Source organism: Anopheles coustani, chromosome 3 (genome assembly GCF_943734705.1).
Source record: "Anopheles coustani chromosome 3, idAnoCousDA_361_x.2, whole genome shotgun sequence".
Classification (NCBI taxonomy): domain Eukaryota; kingdom Metazoa; phylum Arthropoda; class Insecta; order Diptera; family Culicidae; genus Anopheles; species Anopheles coustani.
Window position 1 is genome coordinate 12,375,271 of NC_071288.1, and position 17,130 is coordinate 12,392,400.

Genomic DNA, 17,130 nt, shown 5'->3' on the forward strand with positions numbered 1-17,130 from the left:
TCGAATTTCGCTTTGCGAAAAGGCTGCACAAATGGCACCAACGGCTTCTTGCCTGGAACGCAATCAACGCAATGGGTTTGTGGAAGCACGGTGCGGAAAGAGTGCGCCGAGTCGTTGGATGAAAGGAAAAACTTTTCCAACTCCAAATGCCTACGACCTACGGGGGCCCGTAGTTTAGTGCATTTCGAGTGGAGCCGGGGGTGGAGAGGGAAGAAATTGGACGTCCGTCGTCGTGTTTGCGATGCGAACCGAATCTAGCTCGGTTGAGAAATCAATTTTGGGAAAAACTACCGAACATTTCGATACCGAAAGGGTGTGAAGGATAAGCTACTCCTGGTTGTTGTATTTTCCCGTTATTTTGTTTGCTCACTACACATCTGGTGCCGAAGGATTTATTTCATCAACTGTTGATTGTTGGGGAAAAGGTGGAGAAAGATGAACGAAAATACCGGCTTCCCAACGCTGAAATAAGATTCCGGGAAGATTTACTATTACTAGATTATTACTAAAAGGTTCGTTCGAGATTGTGCTTTCCATTGTTTAGAGAAAATTGGAATCAATTATGGTTATTTGATTTTACGTACTGTTAATAGAATTCCTGAAGGCTTAAATAAACAAAAAGACTAGAAAAGAGAGACTAAATAAAAGCTTAAGAAATAAAAATCAAAAGAAAACTGGTAAAATAGAAATAAAAGAAGAGACCAAATATGAAAAGAAAATATGAGAACGTAACAAAGATCAAAAGCGTTTGGCAAAAAAACCAGAAACGGTATGTCCTTTCACAGAATAGCGTTTCAAAAGATTGTCCTAAGAAGATATCCCTCCAAAGATGACCGACGAGAAAGGCGATACAACATCAGACTCTTCGATCAGATATTTCTGCTCCCCGTCCTTCCCTTCCACGTTGCGTTCTAATTTTTCCAAACATAAAAGTGTGTAACATAAGAAAACAGAGACGATGAAAGGATGAAGCAGCAAAGCAGTGGACCCTTTAAATCGTGCTGCGACGAAGCTTTGCCGACGCTTCGCACAAGCCTTGATGGCGTAGGATCAACGCCGAGGAAAAATTGGAACGACCACCCTACAGCTGTTCCAAGGTGAGGTGGCGGGGATGCCGTTTCTCCCTGCCCATCCAATTCGATCCAGTTGAACGAGTTGCCAACGGTTTGCCGAAAAACGGTAGTCTTACGACAAACAATTGGCCGGCTCGGCAGCTGTTCGGTGGTGATTCCCGGCTGGTCGGTTCCGTTTGGCCGCGCGGAGAGTTTGCCCCGAGCCGGAGTCAGGGGGAAGAAGCCAACCAATTGCGTTCGGTTCGGGATTCGACTTTTATTTCTATTTTATCGATTTCACCCACTCGTGCACGGGAGGTGAGGAAGAAAATTGAAAAACTAAAATAAATATATATTTCGAGCGGAAAAACACAGGCTGAAGAGATAAAGACGAACGAAACGACAGATTGAGATCAAAGCCCGACAGGCCCGTCGATGGGACGGGAAAACGATTGGTGAAAAGCCGAGGACACCAGCGCAACCAGCACAGGTTGGGACCGGAAAATCTTGCCCGGCGATGCACGTCGCATTGCTTCGAGGAAAATGCAATCAAATCGCAACGCCTTTTGCTAAAGTTTTTCTACCTGCCACAACTGGTGGAACATAAAAACCTGAACAATAAAAAGGCCAAGAAAAGGTGGCGTCGTTGAGCGAAATTAATTTTCCCATACAGTTCGCGAGGCACTCGAGGGAGCTTTAATTGAATCGGATAGAATTAAACTGTTCAGTTCAATTAACAATATGAACGACGGGTGCGCTCGGTTTCCCGAGCAGAAACAATTTTATTCCAGAAAGTAGTTAATGCTGTTTTAATGAATTGTTTCTTTAATTTATCCGATTGAAAATCTCATCCTTAAGCGCCTTTTCTCGGGCGCGTAATCTTTCAACGAAACCAACTCGTCCAGCTCGTTACCATTCTCGCGTTGGTCGATCGGTTGAGTTGGCTCAAAGATCACAAAGAGCAGCGGAGCAAAGGGAAGGAAAGAAAAGAAGATGGTTTCTCTACCTTCAGAAAGCTATTTCTCAGACAGGCTTGTATAAGAACAACGCCCGATTGGTGGCGACATTTTGTAAAACGGTCCTTCGGGCGGTTCGCGTTTGTCGCAATTTAATCCTCCAAGCAACGAGCGGACTTTGCAGTAAGGATTGCCCTCCCACAACCCACAAAATGGACGTCAAAGCTCCCGACAGTCAGTTCGAGTCGAGCCAAGTCTGGCTTCTTATCCTTTTCTTTTGATGTTTTAATGATCGTTGCGAGAATGACGGAGGCACCGGTTGACGGTGAAGCCGATTTTTCCCGCTGCCGGATCGGTGAAAGAAAGTCGAACCGTGGGTCTTACTTACCGGCGAGCCGAAGTTGTGTCCGATTTCGTGCGCCAGCGTTACGTGGGACACGGCCGGTGGCACGTGTTTTCCATAGTTGAGCAGCGTGACGATGCCGGTGTTGAGCGACTTGAGCGAACCCCGGTAGTGCTGGAATGAGAGGGAGAAGAAAACGGGGTGATCAGCACGGTGGAAAAACGAACGCTTACGGAGTAGACGCAAAAAAAAAAAAAAACTCGGGAAGGATTTTTGTTGTCGTTAATGGCGCGTTTACGTGACAACTTTTCCCCGGACAATTCCAAAAGTGCCATTTGCCGATGCAATCCCAAGGAATGCGAACTGGAAAGCTATGCAGTATTCATTCATTCCTGGGGACGTTTACCCTTAACGGAAAATTGTTGTTTTTAAACAAATAACTTGGTAATACTTTCAATAATTAAAGTTTGCTCGCTTTTGTCATTGTGCTTCTCTGGGATACCAATTTCATTTGAGATACAAAATCAAGACACACTGGCAACATTTTCCATCATACAAATCGTTTTGAAATTAAAATGAGATTATATTATAACGAAAATATAAAACACATTCATCCAGACGAACGTTTTTCATTCCAATTCTCAGAAACTAGAGGAAAGGAAAAGATTAAAAATAAATTGGTTCTTGTCTGAAGATTTCGAAAACAGATTACAGACTAAACTGATAATCTGCATTACTTAAAACATGTTGAGTCGTAAACATCATCTGGCAGCTGCTGTTTTTGTGTTTGCTATTTTTCCGCGAAGTTTTCGATTGAGCGAAACAAGCTACCAATTTCCCATTAGTAAATGGACAGCTTGTAAACGCCCGTCGCGGCTGGTGCGGACTTTCGTAAACTCATTACGGCGAAGCTTAAGCGGAATTGCGGATCAAGGACTGCAACTCGGAGGTTTTACAATTTCCAATCACGGTCAGTGTCGATCGGTTGAGTGGAAAATTAACAAACCGAAAAGTAAATACCGTCAACACCAGGAGGTAATTTGGCGAAGCGAGGAAACTGTGACTTTAAATGGAACGCGTGTATCGACGAAACGTCAAATGTGGTATGTTTTTTTATGTACGAGTTTGCTTCATCCCACTTTCAGAACGAACGGGAAATTAGAGCAATAAATGTCGTCGCCAGGGGAAATGCCGGCCAATCGATCCGTCCACACGTTGGCACAAATCTTCCCAACGATGGTTTCGATGTAGTCAAATTACACACTCATCATCATCCATCATTCTACTTTCGGCAAGAGGCCGCAGCACGCTTTCCGACCACTTCCGGAAGCTTGCTGCAGAAAAGTGGACCAGTGCTCGGATGCTGGTGGTAGGGGTGGTGGGTGATGAAGATGATAAATTTCACCCAACCATCGCATACTTAATTTGTAACCCAATCGATGAAAATCGTCCAGCACTTCCGGCGTTTGTGTTATCCCCCAAAAGCGACGAGCACGCGCGGCCTCGATTGAGCCAAGAGCCTCGCTTCGAAAGACGTCCCCGTTCTTCCTCTCCCTCACACCGGACTGGCTGGACTAACGAGAGCTAACGAGACAGCTTCATTTAGCCGTAATTGAATAGAAAAACTATCAGTCATCGTCTTTCCGGACGCACACAGAACAACACACACTTGACCACACTCGGCCCAAAAGGACGAGCAAACGTCGCCTGAGTAAGCGGAAAAGTGCCGCTACTGTTGAATGTGGGCCAAGGAGAGGCGAAAAGGCAGTCCGATACAATAAAATGTCGGAACGTTCTCCTTCCGCCGGACGGTACTTGTTTTCAACCGGATAGCGAAAGATTGATTGCAGTTCGATACGATGTGACCACACCGTAATCGTTGCGGTGAAATCTTCATTCCTTTGCCGCATCAATTAGAGTCCTTTAATTTAGGGAATCGATTCCGAACTTTGGAATTAGCATGTCAAACTAATTGATCAATTAATGAGATTGATTCATTTCGTACTGAAACATTTTTGGAATTATCTTGCACGTATGAGATGGATCGAAATATTGTTTTCAGATTCAACTCCTATTATTTCCAATAGTATTAATTCCAATAGTTAGCAAGATTAGGAAAAGTCCTTTGTGGTTTGGTAAATTTGTTTTCGTACGTCCAGTAAATAAGATGATCAGCTCTTGATGTAAATAAGATGATCAAACCTTCGTTTCCACATCCTCTCGACCAATGATGATAATCCGCTTTCTCGGCTAGAAAAACACCTTTCATTTACCGGATTGTGATTTGAAAATAAATAAGCGATTCGAAAGTAGCAAAGAAACGAACAGATAAGCCAACATACACTTGCACGACAACAAGCCGTGCGAAAGGAGCAGGCTAAAGTGGGCGAAGATAGGGAAAAGGTTTCATTTGGTTCAAAATTAAAAATCCCTCGCCTGGAATGGCGAGCCGGAAACCAGACCCCGAGCAGAGCGCAGGCTGGAACGGCCTTAACTGTATGACCGGTCCGGCTGCATCTAATTAAACCTTGGTCCCTGGCCCCCTTCCATCCCCCCATCGGATGAGTGCACGGGGAAGTTCGGAAAGGCGATAGCGGATGAAAACAAACGCCGAATAAGCGGCGGAGGACGAACGGCAGTTGGGGTAGCTTTCCCTCATTAGCCACCCGCACGGCAACACGATGCTCCTCTCCACGGGTTGGAGATAAGTCAACCGATGCGAAAGAATAAGGCGAAGAGGCAACATCTTCCGTTATCGCCCGCACCATCCGTGAAAGCAAATCCCTTTCCGGGGGATCGGGCGAACCTGAGAGCGAGGACGATACGACAAGCTGATGGCGATCTTTTTCGTGCAGATTTGCGTTGTTTCGTCGGCTGCCGAGCCGAGGATTCATTGATAGGAACCGTGCCGAGGGGTTATCCTTTAATTACTGGCCAGTTCGTCAGCTAAGAATTGAAGGGGCTATTTAATATGTGAACAAAGGTCAACACAAAAGGAGAGCATTGGGAATAAAATTGCCAGCGGGACACCATTTGCGATGTTGTTGTGTTGGAGCGAGAATTTGTACAACAGAGCGAAAACAAAACAAATTCCATTAAATAAAGATCTTGATTGTTTGAATAAGAAAAAATAGTTTCTGAAGCTTAGTTAGGGATAAAAGTTTCAACATAAGGGGACAACAATAAAAAAGTCCCTTTGTTCAATTTGATCTTACAGAGATATTTATTTGATTTGAGCAAAAATACAACAATATCAAAATAGAAGAAAAATAAATATTAACACAGATTATAATATGTAACCAACCTTGCATAAACTTAAAAGAAAGTAAACCTTACATAATTCTTTAAGCTGTTAGTTGAAAAATTATCGCAAGCATATTATGGCACGTTTGGATATGCTCAGACGTTTTTTAATAAGCGAAACCAACAAACGAACAAAATTGCCCTTAAAACGAACCGGCACGATCACGTTCAATCGCCCGTGCACCGATCACATGCCTTTGCCCTACAATTTATCGTAAGGAAAACTTTCTCAACCCAACCCCGCGAGCAGCGCCAGGATCGCGGGCGGTACAGTTTTCATAAATAAACGAAGCGAGAAACGGACCACACCCGTGCGCCATTTGTGGCGCCATTCCTCTTAATTTGTTTGATTTCTGCACCTTCGCTTATTTTTAATTAAACACCAACCGCACCGCATCCAGTTGCTTTTGAACGTGAGCACGTCGCATTCCAAGAAAACCCACCCTATGGCGCGATACAGATTCGGTTGTTTTCCTTTCGAATCGAAAAGGAAACCATTGCCGAACGGAGCTTCTTTCTCCGTTCACAACTCGATTGCGGCCATTTTGGTCTTCGGTGGTTTGAATTACTCGTTGTATTGTATCCTACGGTGGCCTCCCTCCGGGTAAGGTACAAGGTTCCACCCGGGAGGCTTTTTTTTCTTATGAAGTTTCTTATTTAACCTTCGGCTATTTTTTTTTAAATAAATAAACTTCACCAGCGTTTCCATTCTCATAACGTTGACCACCCACGGATACGATGGCAACCTGGAGTCAACACAAACAACTGCGATGCTCTCTCTACCATTAGCTTCGTGAAGCTGGACGCGTGTAATTCAATTATCCATTAAATGAAGCTTCAAGGTGGCAACGTAGCACGAATAATTTGTAATCGAATTTTCCGTCAGGTTTCGCCGAATTTATAAATAACGGTGCAAAAACAAATAGCTTGTCTAACAGGAATCGATTGGTAGCAAGTCATCCCTAGGGCATCGAAGCAGAAATTCATTGGAATGTGTATGCGAACAACTGGGAACTGTCATGAATTTCCACTCCCTGTTATTTGCTCGCTGTTATAATTTGTAACAAAATCACTCCAAAACATGAGCTCATCATTGGAAAATGATTGAATTGTTGCTAGGAGCATGAATTGCTTCTGTGAACCCAAAATAGATATTGTTGGTACTTTGCGAGAGTCACAAATATATTAATACAAAAATGGATGACTTCCCAGGTACTGAGTGAATTTACTGAGTAAATTCTGACGAATGTTTACTCTGGCGGAAACATTTTGACATTTTTGAAAATTAATGTTTCGGTGTAGATGACTTTATTATTCTGCAAACTTCAAACATTCCGTCCAGAAAAACTTAGCCCTGGTCAATGCGAAAATTTTATGTTTGATTTCGTGTGGAAAATTAAGCCCCATTTATTATTTTCCATAAAATTTTAAACATATGAAAAATCACTCCGATGGACGTTTGAGTCACAATTTGAGAGATTAAAATCGAAGAAAAAAGCAATACTAAAATAAGTGGGGCATTGTTTTATTTTAAATTTAACAAATTTCGTACATTTCAGTGATGGACATAACGAAGCTAAGGAAAAACGACGCGGTTGAGCGGCGGGGTAAAAAGTGATGTAAAAATAAATTGATGCCGAAAAAAATGGAAGGCAAAATTTTAAATTACTCAAACACCGCCAGGCATGAAACTCCGGGCCGAGGATGCGAGGAAAAATCGAAATTACTTTATTTATAATGCATGCACAGCAACTCGGGCGCGCGTTCCAGGACACCGCTGCAGCAATGTGGAGGCAGCAACACATTTTGCGAATTATGCTTCACTTCACCGCCCTGCCAGCCAGCCTTTGCAGGTCCCCTCCCCTGTCGCCACCTTCGCCCGGGATATGCCGGGAATGCACTGCCGAGGGGACCGAAGGATGATATTATTCATAATTCATGAAGTACACCAAAATCATCCGCACGCACCCGGCCCGGGCTCTGTGGCAGCTTCCGGTTGGTTTGCCTCGTACTGTGGCAGTCCGACAAAGCTGTGTGCTCATAAAACTCTCCGAGCCAGTAATTAACGTCATGCTTATAAAGTTCGATCGAGTATGCTTTGCAGGCTTTCGGCGGGGTGTTTTTATTTGGCAGGACAACTTTAATAATCATACTTTGACGTTGCTATGAATTAATGCATGATTTAATTTAGCAATTTTTACTGCTGAGTGCACTCCAAAAACCATAAGTTGGCAATGTTTCGTATGATATGTTAAATGTAAGTACCATATTTAATTGAAATAAATTATTATATTGCAGCGGTTGTTTTACACGGTAGAAAATCACATCGTCGACATTACAACCTTTTATGTAATTGCATTTTATCGTAAATCCGATCAACATTTGAGGTATTCATGATTTTTCCGTCGAGATCTGTCAGTTTCTCGACGCTGTCCCATACAAAAGGTGAACAACACTTCCCATACAAAAGGTAAAGACGATCCCGAGCAGAAACTATGAACACTAACACAAACAGCGAAGAAAGGATTCATCATCTTGTGCCGGCAGGGGCTTAAATGATCGATTTTTTAAAGTAATACTCTTTTGAGAGATTCAGCAAGAAATCTTTTGTCAGAAAAAAAATTCCTTAAAAGAACTGCAAAAGTCGATTTTAAACATCTGTAGCCAGAAATTACTACAACAAAACCAACGAAGGAAAAGCAAAAAGCATCGTACATTTGTGACAAAACTGCCGTTAAAAAAGGAATAAATTCTTGTTTTCAAAAAGTAGAAAGTAAAACAGACTTAATTTCTTTTAATGATTCAAAAACTCCTATCTCAGTGGAATTTCAATCGTCATAAGCACCATCCAAATGAAGCAGCAACAAATAAGTTTGAAGACTCAAGTACTTCAAAATTTGCTGACAAACCGTCTGCTAGAGTTTGCGTTAAGATTTTTCCGCTTATCTGTTTCACTCCAAACCCTACACTCGTCTCGCCAATCCGTCTCTGGGGGGCATTCGAGATTCAGTTTACTTTTGCCCACCGCTAAGTACGCCTGCCTCCAGTTGTCTTACCCTCCGAAGCCTGCCTCCAGATGCCTATCGACCGAACCGAAGCCAACCCCTTCGCGGAGGAGCGTGGAAAATGGTGACAGGAAGCGCTGTGTGCCCTCCTGGTGCTTCATGAAACACGACAGAACACGGCCGGTGAGATAATAATACGGAAAGCTCTTCTTTCCCTCCCCCTTCCCTTCCACCGCTTGAGCAAACAGGACGAACAATTACACAGCAACGCCAGGTCCGGGTGCGGGTGCGAAGAAATGGAACCGACAGCTCTTTGTCAAACATTTGTTCCACACTTCATAGTTAATTGTTTTTGTTTGCATCGCCGTCACCCGCGCATACCCCCCGAGCACCCCCTCCCGGCAGGCCACTATGATTCCAGTAAGCACAACATCGTAGCACAGATGTGACGTTTTAAGAAAATGAAAACGACTGAGCGGGGGGTTTGGTGGAACGAGGAAAAACAAGGGACACACCGGTTCTGCTGCTCCCGAGAAAAGTCAACCAAATGACGACGACAACGTGGACGATGATTGCCAGGATCGCTCTCGGAGGGAATAATCCCCGCACAACCCGAGCTAACAAAAACAAAAAAAAAGAAACAATAGCCTTTTCACACGCGCCGCAAACACTATGCGGAAGCAAAGTGGCCAAAGAAAGGATATATGATCCCGACCCACGTTGACTGCTGTGCGCGCGCTTTGTTGCACAAACGTGTCTGTCAAAGTGCGAATGGGGGTAAAAAAAGGGAAATGTTTTCCCTCGAAAAGCTTCGAAAGGTGGCAACAGCGGAGAAGAATCGGTGTTGCAATTTTTCATTCCTTCTCATTCTCATCGAGAAAGGATATTGTAACAAAGCTGATGCCAACCTCCAACAAGAGCCTTTTTTCTTCCTTTCTATGGTTTAGATTAAGGTGCGTAGATTATGCAAGAAGACTTCCTGGCTGGTGATGAAGGCGCTTGGTACATGTTTTACACACTGGTTTTTTTACTGTAAAATAGCAACTCTGTGCGCAGACCGGATGACACATTTCCGGCGAAGTATAGAGAGAAAAATAAATCCGTTTTTTTTCCTGCATCCAAGCGAACAACATCGAGCATATTTAATGAAAAGGTATCGCACCGGAACCTGCATATCAGATGGTAGAAATTAAGTGAAAAAAAACGAAGCGAACCAGGAAGGGCAAAAAATCACATCCGACACGAGAACTTCGGTCCGCCTTGGGTCATAAATATTTTATGATGACTCTCTTATCGATTTCGCAGACAGCAAGGTTGTTGCTCGCCATAACAGCGCAAATGAAAGCGAAGCTAACATAGACCGACATAGGAACTACCTCCAGGAAGTAACGAGAATTGCGAATCCAAACAAACTATTTTTACAGGATACGGTAGAAAAATGGCCACAATTCGAAATACGATCAGACTCGGTTTCACCTGCCGAAGGAGTTATAGAAAAAGTTGGTCAACTTTAATACCACCACCAAATGTCCTTTAAAGGCCTGACGCCATACGTCCGACGTGTGGCTCTTTAAAGTGTTTCGCTGCACACAGCCGGCGGTGGTTTCGGGGAAATGAAAACGAAAAAGGAAATCAGCACTTCGGGGAGGTGAAATAAAACGAAAGAAAAGCCGCTCTTTCTCGGCCACGAACTGCTCGCCGGTTCGCCAGGGGCCACCCATTAATCAAGCAGCGGGCTCTCTGGGGACGAATTGCGTAATGGAGAAAAAGCGGGAAAGTTTTCATTTCAATTTATGTGACTTTCCACGTGCGTCCAAGGGGAATCTACCATTTTGGAGTCCAAAGCTGGCTGTTTCTACGATTGTTTGCTTCACATTGGTCATTGTGTCGCACGAAGGGAGCTGATTCTTATACCGGTAACTTACACTTGCCTGTAAAAATCCAACAATCGAATGTCAGAATAGAATAAGAAATAAAGGGCATCGGGAAATAGGTGGTTGCGTGGGCATCCAATCGCGGTGTTGAATTTTACGCTTCGCGCAAGAAACGTTCTGTGGAGCAGAAAACAGACCCGGTTTAGGATGAAGCGAAAAACAAGTCAACCCTTCAGTCACACTCGTCCATCATTCTGACATCGTTCTGGATAAACCGATTACATTTTTATCATTCGATTAGGCCAGGAACACGGGGAGAAACGAGGGCAAAGACGGGGAGACGCAGTACTGTCTGTCAGTTTGAGAAGGAAGAAAACAAACCTCCGCATGGATGCAAACCTCAAAAGGGAGTCTATCGAACCGTGGAAATTCACAATATTGGATTCAGTTGTATACCATGCGCCCGGCAAAATGGCAGATGGAAGAAACCGAAGATCGAGCCGGATCGCGCAAGGCCGCGACCGGAGTGAGCCATAAAGAACTGCGCACCGAACGACGGTAAAACATCATCATCGCCCGGCAAACATATTATGGCCCCGTAGAAGCTCCGAGAAAAAGGGAACATATTTACGGTTCGGATTTTTCACGAGCAAAATTAATGCTAATGAAATTTATGAACTCCAAACCGGGGTAGTGAAGCTTCTTCTCGGGACCTCATCGTATCGTGGGAGGAAATTTGTCACCAGCAAAGGGAAGCTCCAATCCCCCCGATTTCGGCAGTAAAGATCCATATCTGGGGCATGTCACAGTCCGTACGGCGTGTCGTGGGGGGTTTCTTTGGCACTTCGCACGTGGCTGTTCGGATTCCGGGTGTCATACATTTTTCATGCTAGAATGGGTGGCACGGTTGCCAAATGAGTGGCATCAGTCATGCGATGCGAATTAGCCGCGCCGAGGGGATTAAAGCGGGAAAACGTGGCACCATCGAGATAACGTGTCAAAACACTTCGGTGCGACTAGTGCGCCAGTGGGTGTTGCCAGTGGTATGTGTGGGATTAAGGGATTAGGAGGGACGTGAGCTTCGAGCATTGATGTGAGAAAGTCAGCCGCACATTGTGAAGTTTTTCGCAAGATTTGTTTTTCTACAAGAAATGAAAATAAAAAAAAAGCACCGGGAGTAGATGTAATTGGATTGAATTGAACAGTTTGAATTAAAGATAAGTAAGATTAAATTAATTGGATCAAACGAAAGAATTGCATTGGTAATCGAATCGAGAAGAGAAGAGCTCAGAAGTCGAGTGAGTGGAGTTACAATTGGTTGATTTTCGAGTGCCACACCCGTGGTTTAAGAAATGCTTGCAGCAGCACTTAAAGCACTCGATGCACTTTTTTCCATCTTAACTTCTTGCCACGAAACACGTCCACCGGATAGACCGGATGGAAAATAGTTAGAGATTCTATAGTTTCCCTCATGCCACTGGTACTATTGTCAACCGTACTTTCCGTACGTGTGGGAAGCAGGAAAATCTTCAACCAATGCTCGAGACGGTGGTCCAGTCACAAGGACATCCGGACAGAATCACCCACTTCCTGGGCTGGTGGAGTTGGTGGTGGAAATTCCGAACCCGACGGAAACCATCGTAACGTGTTTCGTCCATTTTGTTGCCATTTTATTTTCTGTCTGTCCCATTCCCCGACGTCGAACGAGGGGTTTTTTTTCCGGTGCTGTTGTAGCTTTCCCACCTCCTGCTCACCCCTCACATGGCTCTCCCCAGCGGTCCATCCAAGCCACCTTTACACCCCGTAGCGGATGCGATGTGCATGTTAATAAATAAATACATTCTTCCGCCGTGACCAACCGACCAGAATGGTATGCAACGTCCAACACATCGCTTCCAACACCGGACGAGGTGGGCTTTCGAGTGGACCATCCGGGAGAAAAAAAAAAAAGATTTTCACCTGACCGCAACACAACCCGGATCCCGGAGGGGGAGAGATTTTTGGGCGCACCGAATGGAAACAAACTTTAGTCTGCGGAACCGCATCGGAATACCGAGCCCACCGAGGCTCGGAAGAAGCAGCACAGATAAAAACGAAGACTCCTAAAATCCCCGGCCCTGAGTTGGCGTACCAATGTTCGAGCAGGAGGGAAAGGACTTGCCGTCCGTTCGTTTGCAGTCTAGACGTTCCAGGACAACCTGAAACGTGCAAACGTGTTGTTGTCAAGTGGGAGGAACGGGGCGCAAATGGGAGCTTTATTCCATCCAATTTCGTTCCGGAAATGTAGCAGCATGAGGCTCCGGACTCCAGCCCGGACCATCAATGTTGGATGCTTTTTTTTATAAGTTGATTTAGAGAAAAAAAAACTTATAACAATAGCAAACGGCATGCAGTCATCAAGTTAAAGTGCTTCACTTTCCAACCAACGGCTAGTGCATGATTTTTTGGGGCAGTTTGAAGAGTGCTGAAAGGAAAATAGGGCGGACGAAATTGCAATCCTTTTAAAGGATCACATGTGAAGTAAAAGCATTCAGCACATTTTCCGTACTCCCGCGTCTTCCGGGAAAGTACAATGAAAGACGAAACCTTGCACCGAACGTTGGGATGCCGAAGTGGATTGTAATATTATTTTCAAAAGTGCACACCACAACACTCGGGTTGATTCACAAGAAAGGAAGAAAGAAGGAATAAAACACCAAAACACATTTCAATTTGCCACTGCCGAAACGCTGGAAACCGTACTCCGGGGTGAAGTTCGTTGAATATTTTACCAACGACTAACTGGACCGTACGAAGTTCGAAAACCCAAAACTGCTGCACCAGTAAAACTCGCCCCAAAAATTGCAACCAGCCTTTGGCCGGTTCCGAGAACCGGGAAGCTCAGCAGTCGCCCGTTAATTGGTCATCCGGAATAGAAGTTATGTGCCGACCAGGTTCCCTCCGGTGGCTATTGATGGTTGGAATGGGTCGTTCGAACCCAGCGAGAGGTCGCTCGGGACGAAATCGAAAATTATGCCCCGAATTAGCTGCGAAAGAACAACCTGCTGACATGGGAGCAGAGACCGGGGATGGGGTCCCCCGGGGAGAGAATGTGCCGGACGCATGCATCGTTTGTTACTTGACCCAACTCCCCCTCCCCCCCGGGGCTGTGAAGTGAGTCAAACTTTTACAATTAGTACATTTCTCGCCATATTCCGGCGGGGGCCGATGCGAGTCACGTGTACGTGACCCTTGTTCGCCGGGTTGCCAGGGGCAAACATCAACGGCCGTTGGAACCGGAACGTGTCCGTGTGTCGCCGGATGTCGAATCGGTGGATTAAGAACGGAACGGGGTGTGTGCGTGTGTGTATGAGACATGCGAGCGGGAAAAACTTTGACCTTCCTCTCCGGCACTCGAATGATCTCTCGAAGTGCACCGGTTTGCCGACATTCAGGCGCAAATAGGAAAAATGCTCCACGTTGCTCCAGCGTGTGGCTTGCAGAAAGATCCTGTGGCGAAGCCGGGGGATGGTGTTGCGGACGGGGTACCTGTGCGGAAGCTATCATAACTAACTGCCTCCGGAGGGTTGTAAATTATCATTTCTTGTCCATAAAAGTTGTATGAATGTCTCTATTGATATTCTTTATTCTCGCTTCGCAGCCGTTGTTACACGCTGTGGCCCTTTTTCCGGCGCACGGCAACCAGTCTGTCTGTCCAGTGGTCTGCCTGCACCCCTCTCCACCACCTTCTCCCTCCCATTCGAACGTTATCTGTACGGCAGCACGTTATTTCACCACCACCACCAAACCGTTCCGTTTTGCCCGGTTTCGGTTTCGCTGTCGTTACGTTGGAGAATATATATGTCCGCCCTCCGGTTTCGGGTCAACGTTGAAACTGGCTCGTCATCGGTAGCCGTTTCGATGGCACGGTAGGGACGTGGGACGGAAACATGGATATCCTCCGGTTCGTGCCGTTATCATCTTGTTGCGCTGGCAGACACATTAAAGTGATCGCAGTGGCGGTTTTCGGTTAAGTCAATGTCAGAGGTGGTCATAAATTCAGTTTGGAAGCAACTGCTCCAGCGCACTCCGTTATTGTGTACGGGCCAAGAAGTGGCCGTGGTCGCGGAAAAGCCGACAACCGGTACCGTGGTTCGTGATGATGTTGGCGTGAACATCTTTCGTCTCATTTTTTTTTTTCTTTGGGGATAAATTGGGAGGGAAACATGAAAGACCCAACCAAGGTCGGCCGTTTGGTCGCAATGATGACAAAGGTTTTCTTTTCTTTTCCCTTCAAGCAAACGGCTGCAGGACGTGCAAGTCGGGCCCGAGAATTTCTTTTTCTGATTCATTCGTCCGTTTCCGTAGTTTTCTTTTCTTAAGGCTTCCCACTCCACAATTAGACACTCGGAAAAACCAGCCCGACCTACTACCGTTGGTTTTCTCGACACTCAACACACACACGCACACCAGCACATACATAAAAGGCCTCGATAGGCTAATGCGGTTGTCGATGGGACGGAAATTCATTCATCCGGGCGGGCAAACATCATCCGTGAGCGAAATAAATCACTATCGATCGACACTTCCGATCTGCAGAACGGTTGCACCCGCAGAAGCGCTCGACGCTGAGATGACGGATAGCGGGCGATCGGCGGGCAGGGGGTGCGAAGGAAATGCCAATAAATTGTGCGAGATATTTCGGAGGGATTGCTGGCGTCACTCTTAGTGGAAATTGATGACGACCGGCACGATGACGAACGGGCGAATGTAATTTGCTTTTTTACGACGCCCAATCGCCGACGGGCTTATTTAATTCGGTGCAGCACTTGCCAGCGGCTCGATTGGGTGGGATGGAGGCGAGGGGGTGGGAGGGGGTAGTGGAGGAGTCCCGGGCTCGTAAACGGAATGAAATTATTCCGTCGCATTCAACACTTGTCCGAACATCGAAGGGGAAAGCTCAACCACTTGCAGAGATGAAGTGAATCTGATAAGAGAAAACGTAGTTCAACGATAAAAATTTACGCACGGTTCCATTCGAATTAAGAAGCATATCTTTAAATTGAACTCCCGGATCAACCGCTGTAAGCAATTGTGATTGATTAAAAATTCTACCATAAAAGCCATTCAGAGCATAAATCTTTCACCGAACTTTAGCTCCAAAGCTTCACAGATTGGAAACATCCACCACGGTAGTTTGAAGTTTATCCCGAGGGCAAGGAGGAGACCACTGAAGCAATCCACTCCAAAAATAAGTCATTCTTCAAGCCCTCGCCGCTTGTCGGAGCGCCGAAGAGGTTGTACACAATCAGCGGAAACTTTAGTCGCCTTCAGATTGGATTAAAATTCAATTCTTTCGACCATCCGAGTATCGCGCTCCCTTTCGTCCGGTGAACGCTGGACGGAACAATATGGTCGTGGATCGTGGGTCTATGTTTCGTGGCCACCGGACCCGACCGTACCGCTGACACACCGTAATTGAGACGGAAATTGCATTTCCTTCCACGAGAGGGCGGAAAGCTCGGAAGAGTGGTGGGTGGAAGAATTGTTTTGTCTTCAACACCGTCGTGGCAACAACGGTGTAAGCTAAAAAAAAGGACATTTGGTGGATGACGGTGGACGGGAAGGCATCCGGTGGACCTTTTCAGCAGTTTTAGTGCACTTCAGCATGAAAGGTTGAAGAGAGGAGATACTTGGTCCTCGTGTACTGAACAGAAGCGTCTAGAGAAAAAAAGGATACAATTTATTGAACGCTTTCGCAAAGGGTTTTTTTTATAGATTATTCTTCTTTTAAACCCAAAAGTAGCTGCAGCCGTCGGTATTTCGGAATTTCTCTTTCCTTTCTCCTTTCCCATAGACTTTGATGGTGTAGAACCGATCCGATGCCGATGAAGAATTGTCGCTACATCAAACAACAACGTGCCACTATGTCTGTCGTGCCTCGAATGTCTGCACGCTTTCGTAAGGAACGCCAGAAAGCGATCAAAAAATGTGAAACACCGAAATTCATCGCACCTTTTCTGCAAACGTTCGGTATTCGTTTCCCGAGAACGTGACGCCGGACAGCATCAGGACTCGCTTGCTAGCTGCGCAAGGGACGACGAAGCAGTCGTAGCTAAATTTTATTTTCTTCCTACCCGGAAGGCAAAAGTTTGCTCCATCGAACGGGTGGACTCGTAAAAGCATCCGCCCGAATATAACCGATGCGCAGCACCTCCGGCACGATAAATCCGAGTTTATCGTCAGCACGGGTTGACAAATGATTTAGGATGTCCTCGGTCTTGGGAGCGGCAGCTAGCTGGGGGTGGTCCGGCCCAGCTGTTCCGGGGCCTTTTATTACACAACCGAAGCGGTCCAACCTCGGACCGACGGTGTGCAAATTGGCACCCGGTTCTCTAGCGAGGAGAAGAATCTGCTAGCTGGAGTGTAACATTTGTATCTTTCCAGCCCCTCCCCCCGCCCAGAACTCCATGGTGACTCCAATCCATCTCCGTCATCCGCGCCCGGGATGTTTGTCATTGCGGTGTGTGAACAATTGCGTACCATAGCATGGAAAATGACGCCGGAGAAAATATATATCACAAGCTTTCCATCGGCCAACAGAAAAGACGATGGACA

General features: G+C 45.8%; 1 protein-coding gene across 1 annotated transcript in view; it reads right to left on the minus strand.

The window, feature by feature from the left end:
* Positions 1 to 17,130, minus strand: part of LOC131259723 (uncharacterized) — a 154,331-nt gene that overhangs the window by 9,798 nt on the left and 127,403 nt on the right. The window contains exon 8 of the mRNA XM_058261296.1: positions 2,397 to 2,525. Coding sequence (XP_058117279.1) covers positions 2,397 to 2,525 — 129 coding nt within the window. The remainder of the gene's footprint in view (positions 1 to 2,396; positions 2,526 to 17,130) is intronic.